The sequence below is a fragment of the Pteropus vampyrus genome, unplaced genomic scaffold (genome assembly GCF_000151845.1).
Source record: "Pteropus vampyrus isolate Shadow unplaced genomic scaffold, Pvam_2.0 Scaffold23, whole genome shotgun sequence".
Lineage (NCBI taxonomy): Eukaryota > Metazoa > Chordata > Mammalia > Chiroptera > Pteropodidae > Pteropus > Pteropus vampyrus.
In genome coordinates this window covers 1,618,741-1,624,740 of record NW_011888804.1, presented here as the reverse complement: position 1 = coordinate 1,624,740, position 6,000 = coordinate 1,618,741, and the positions used below count along the sequence as shown (strand labels likewise).

Sequence of the window (6,000 nt, the reverse complement as noted above, 5' to 3'; positions counted from 1 at the left end):
GCTTTTCCCCGAGAACTACCTAGATGCTTTGTGTGACAAACATATTCTTCCCAAACATTCTACCCCTTCTAACACCTTACTATTCTGGAGCCTTAAGTGTGTTTAGTCTTTCAGCGGGTATCAGCTGCGGGGCGTGGGAGACAGAAGACCTCAAGGGCTACGGGACCTGCCCGCCTTGAGTAGTTGTGAAACCCAGTCCTGAGCCAGGAGTTACCCAGGGGGTGTCTCAGTGACCCTGCCAAGCAGCCAAAAAGATTGAGAAGGGAGTCAAGGGCCAAATTAATTAAAGATTCAAAGTCCTCTCGACAGAGTGGACTATAGTGAAACCGCTATTTTCAGGCTGCAGGGGTCCTCACAAACAGTCCACAGTGTTCCAATTAAGATGACCACCCTCCTTGGGATTATCAACATGAACGCATTTGTTGGAAATAGTAAAAACTTGGGAACAACCATCCTAAGTGATCAGGGGGATGGATAAATGAAAAGTGTTAGTCGTTTGATGAATGTCATAAAGTCTTATACGTTTTCCTTATAAATGGATTTGAAACATGGCACAATGTTAAGTCAATTCTGAATGGTAGATGCATAGTTTTGCATTTTTCTATTTTATCCCCCCCAAAAATATGATGGGGGTATTTGAATATTTATGACTCTATCACAAGGTCAGCAACTTTTTCTATAAATGGCCAGATAGTAAATATTTTAGGCTTTGCAGGCCGTATGGTGTCTTTTGTAACTAATTCTCTCTGCCATTCTAGCAGCTATAGACCAAAGTAAATGAATGGATAAGGCTGTGTTCCAATAAGTTTATTTACAACACTGAAAGTTGAATTTCATGATTTTCCATGTCCCAAAATATTGTTATTTTTCTTCAACCATTTAAAATACATAAACCGTTCTTTAGCTAGCTGGCCATATAAAAACAGGGGGCATGCCAGATTCGACCCATGGACAATAGTTTGACGACTCATGCTTTACCCAAGAAACCAAGTAGTTATATTGGTTGTCTTTTCCTGTTACTTATTAAAATCTGCAATCCCATATATTTATATCATGTTACTAAAATGCCTGATTTATTAGAACATTAGCAAACAGGCAGAAATTTAGATATATGTAGACCTGTGTAAAGTTCGAAGCCAGTTATGTGAGAACAGTAAAAAAATACACATTGAAATCCAAACTCTAGCCCAAGATCCACTTCTTTCGGGAAGAATTTCCTGAAATGCGGTGACCCAGGCTCTAGTTCTCTCTCCTCTCTGATCTCCTATAGCAAGGACTGTACCATTTATTTGATGCTCAGCCAATGAGTCTTTATTCTTTACTTTTCACTTACGCAATCTGACTTGTCAATAGAGCTATAAATTCCCGGAGTATAGATAGGTATCACAGCTGAATCATTTTTTTACCTTCAGCATTGTGGTTGAAAGCAGTGACTGTGGAGTCAGACCTCAGTTCAAATTTCAGCTTCACTAGTTATCGGCTTGTTGGCCTTGGACAATGACTTCTGGTTTCATAAACTGTTAAATGGGGATAATAAACCTAGCTCACAGGCTCGCTTGAGGTTTAAATACAATCGTGTGTGCAAAGATAATAATAGCTCTGTGCCTGGCACATAAGTGCTCAAAGGTACTATTAATATACTTAGCACAGAGCTAAAAACCCCATCACCGATGTGCCTTTCTTATTAAAGTGAATTAGAACAAAGCAAAGCACATCACAATTTCCTTTCATTGACATTCAGCCCCTCTTGTGATAGAAATCATCCCACTCAAGGAAATCATTTTCCTCTGAGAGATATGAAAATAAGAATTGGCTTTGCTTTTTGAGTTTTCTCCTCCACGAACACCAGAAAATCCTATTCTAGGCAAACCAATCTTGTTGTCTTGACAACACAGATTGCCAAGAAAATAAGTAAACAAAGCATCCGAATCTTCTTTTAAAGAAAACTTGGCCAGTACAGGGGAGGAGTGGAAAAGTAAGACTTTAAAAAAAAAGACGCTGAGAAGTTTCCATTCAGTGGACAGTGAGGTTAATATGTTTATTTGTCCCAAACATAAACAACAGCACAAAAGGGGAAGTGGGGGGGGGCGGGGCACAGATGAAGTTCTTCATTTGTCTTAGATGTACTACAAGAAAGAACAGAATCTGGGTAACCACCCAAAACATCAGGACAAAATTTAAAACACTCTGAACCAATAGAAATATTCAAGGTACGTAGGAGAACAGAAAGGCAGTCTGGTGATGAAAGGAGATTGACAGCCTATCACACAGGGACAGAATCCTGACGGTTCCTTTCTAGCGACGGGGCTAGGACAGGCCAAATCTCAGGGGCTAAGTTTCTCACCTGTAAAAAGGTATTTAGCTTACAAGCATTAGAGATAGTATGTGTGACGGTACCTAGCAGTGTCTGGCCTATACTGAGCACTAGATAATGCTCAAATGACAACTGATATTATCAATTATGTGTTCAACAAACTGAAAGAGAATGTTCACAAAAACAGTACAATACTTTTCAAAACTCTGGGAACAGGCACCTCTATCGTAGTGCACCAAATTAGGTTGGATTCCCAGCTCTGCGACATCCCAGCTGTGTGAGTGACTTAACCTCCTTCCACCTCAGTTTCCACATCCGTTCAATGGGATGAACACTACTGCCTGCCTTTCAGGATTGTAGTGAAGATTAGATGTGTTGATATACATAAATAACTTACAAAAAGGCACGCTGTGTTGAGCTAGTTGTTCCCGCCTGCCCCAGGGCTGGAAACACAAAAGCAAACCTGCTGGGTAGGGCTCCCACTGTGCCAAGCCACTGGCTTGGGTCACCACATCGTCTCTTCCCCTTTGAAGATACATGCTCAGGTCTCTGATATAGGCCCAAACGCCCACAAGATATTTAGCTGCAATTCCCTTCTCACCCAACAAATGCTTTCCAGGTTAATGCTTTTCCAGGTTAACCAAATCATTGATTTTTACACCCCTACACTAAACCACCCATAATACCAGTCTGACTCTCCCCTACCCACCAAATACTCCACCAGGAAAAAAGCCAATTAGCTAGAACCTAGACAGTTCTGAATTTGGGGGCCACTCTGACGTTTCCAACTGTTTAACCCACTCTTCCTTCCTGGAAGAGATGGGCCCCAGAGAACAGATGGCAGGTAGCCACAAACTCTAGGTTAGCTTTGGATTCAGTCCTGCCTGGGTGAACGTGCGAGCTGAGGGCAGGGTCAGCAGGCCACCTACGGGCATGCAAGCTGTGCATCTGCACAGGGCTCTATGCTTAGAAGGGCCCGCCACCAGGTTTAAGGCTCTGCTCACCATAGGCCTCGTATTTTCACTTTACACTGGGCCCCATAAATTATGTAGCCAGGTTTGTCTTCAGTTTTTTAATGTTTATACCTGAGGGGTCAGCTGAGTCACTTTGCCTCATCTCTTGGACCTTCTCACACTGAGGCAGAGTGATTAAGATCACTACTTAGACTGGAAGGATCTTAAATACATTGACCAGAAATGGTATCAGGTAAGAGAATGTATTTGGAATTAAAAAAAAAAACAAACTTGATATAGTGGTAACTTCCTGGGTAGAATTTTTACTATACAACCTTTAAGAATATTCAATTTTTACCCTCTACATATATAACCTTTCAAATAAATTTTAGGAAAGATTCTTAAACATCGACATACCAATTAGTGTCTCTAACTTTACACCAAACCTCTTGTGTTCCAGAGCAGCTGTCTTTGGCTAGCAAATGCACCCTCATGAGTGGGAGTTGTTTTACACTGTTTCAAAGAGCTTTGGAGATAAATTATTTCCCATCAGGTTTAAATTTAACGGTGAAAGAGCCAATGATAGAAGCTGTAAATTGGGTTGGTGCCTTGTTGCTGTTTTGGACTTGAAACACAGGGATTTTTCCATGAACAATCAAAGATATGTTCATGAACAAAGCAATAACCAGCTTCTGCTTAATTGCAGGGCTGATATACGTAAATTATATACACTGTGTACTTGAGTGATGGCTCCCATACACCTCTGAGCCTGTCGCTTTCTTAATTTATAATCCCCTTATTCATGATGAATTCTTAGGCTAAAGGTATCATCATCCCTCATTTATATAGTTAAGTATAGAAAAAACATACACATGCAGAAGATAAAAGAAAGCCAGCACCCAGAAAATTACTGAAATATGCTCTTTGTCACTGGTCCAAAAACCATGAACAGATCTTTTCCTTAACTCCCATCAGGGACCAACGTGTACTCACTCACAAGCACACACGGACCCATCACAAGCACCATTCAGTCCAACAAAGCAAGGATGCTTCAGAAAGAAATTCTAGCCATAAGAGAACCTCCACTGAGCCCCTAGAGAGATCTACTGATGCCCAAAAGGGGTCTCACCTGAGCATGTGTGTAAATGAATTTATATAATGATGGAGTGTGCACAGTTTCTAATACGGTATTGACAATTTTGCCCAGAAAGAACATAATCTTTAACACTTACACTAATAGCTGTGTATTAACAAAAAGTTGGGTGTCTTTTGCAATCAAAAGGAAATTGGAGAACAAAACAATTATGTATATTCTAGCAGCAAAATAAGACAAACAAATCAGAATGCAGTTTATTGACAAGGCAGACATCAAATACACCATTTATGTGGAGAGAAGGACTGTAAACAAGTCTGAATTCTTACACTCTGCCAGCACGGGCATTCTCACTAGAGATGATTGATCAAGGGCACCCCGTGTGAGGGCAGCTCCTGGTGCAGCTGCCGGAACAGCATGGCACATCGGTTCCTCTCCTGGGTCCTCCCCAGGGTGTGGTAGAGTCTGGCCTGGAAGTAAACGACGTCTCTGATTCGCTCTTTGCAGTCCACCTTTGCAAAATAGTTCTTGGCTTCGTTGAGGTTCTCAATGGCGGCCTCCACAGCTAATGGAAAGTGGGGAAAACACCATATGTGTTTACTGCGACACTTCACATACAGTTTTCAAAACCTGTTATCTACTTTTATTGATTTAACATGTACCAGACAATTCTATATTCAATTCTTTGAGAAGGAAAAAAAAAACAACACTAATGTAAGTTTTTAAAAAGGTCTTCAGTCCTGATTTCCAGCCTGGCGCCTAGTTCCACAGAGAAAATAACCACTCACTTGCCTTCAACCTTTGTGCCAAGCATGCACGTGAAAGCACTTTAATGCCGCATGACACTCTGTCATATAATTGTGAACATTCAGAATCTAAATACCGTCCCCAATTTAATGCCTTTTCTTCTTCTGGGTTCTACATCCTAGCCTTCTGCAATAGTATTACCTAACAATCTTGGTATGGCTTCCTACCTTCTGTTTTCTTCAGTGGATCATAGGAAGCTGCTGAAGCCACTTGGCACTTGGCCACCAAGAACATGGCACGGCCTTTGTCCAGGACAGCTCCGTCAGCCAAGATGGGCTCGATGGCCATGTGGAGAAGACTTAAGGCCTGTTCTGGGATTCCGAGGATGAGCTGAAAAAGAAACATCGTAGCACTGTACCTCCCACCCCATCCCCACCCCCACCCCCACCTCCACCTGCCGGCTCTCCTCTCCCGAAGCGCCATGTCCAGCTTACGTTTTTCCTGACATGCACTACATTTAATATGCATTACACCCTTAGAAACTACAATGTGTGACATCTGATTTCAGACCACAATAGGCACAGTAGGGAACAGTTATCCACACTATGGAAAGGTTTATGTCTTTACAAAAAAATTCAGCACAGAAATCCTTAAGATTGGTGATTCCAAAGGGTCAAACTAGCTGCAGAAGGACCACTGGAGGAAGGGGCACTGCTAAGATAATTTCTCAGAAGTATATAGTAACGGAAACAGGGGATTAAAATGGCGCACTATTTAACACAAGAGAACGCAGTGATGGGGAACTGAAGAACGAGAAGACCCAAGACAGAGGAAAAAACAGCAAAACAGAGTAAGTCCTTTCTTATCCATAATTACATTAAATGTAAATGGAT

General features: G+C 41.6%; 1 protein-coding gene across 2 annotated transcripts in view; it reads right to left on the bottom strand.

The window, feature by feature from the left end:
- Positions 1-4,591: 4,591 nt before the first annotated feature.
- The window catches only part of ANAPC5 (anaphase promoting complex subunit 5), a 35,814-nt gene continuing 34,405 nt past the window's right edge, over positions 4,592-6,000 (bottom strand). Inside the window, exons 16-17 of one of the 2 annotated variants that reach the window (XM_023528206.1) lie at positions 5,335-5,497; positions 4,592-4,925 (exon numbers count right to left, since the gene is read on the bottom strand). In XM_023528206.1, coding sequence (XP_023383974.1) covers positions 4,714-4,925; positions 5,335-5,497 — 375 coding nt within the window. In that variant the 3' untranslated portion in view covers positions 4,592-4,713. The remainder of the gene's footprint in view (positions 4,926-5,334; positions 5,498-6,000) is intronic. The other variant, XM_011355766.1, reaches the window with a different exon arrangement.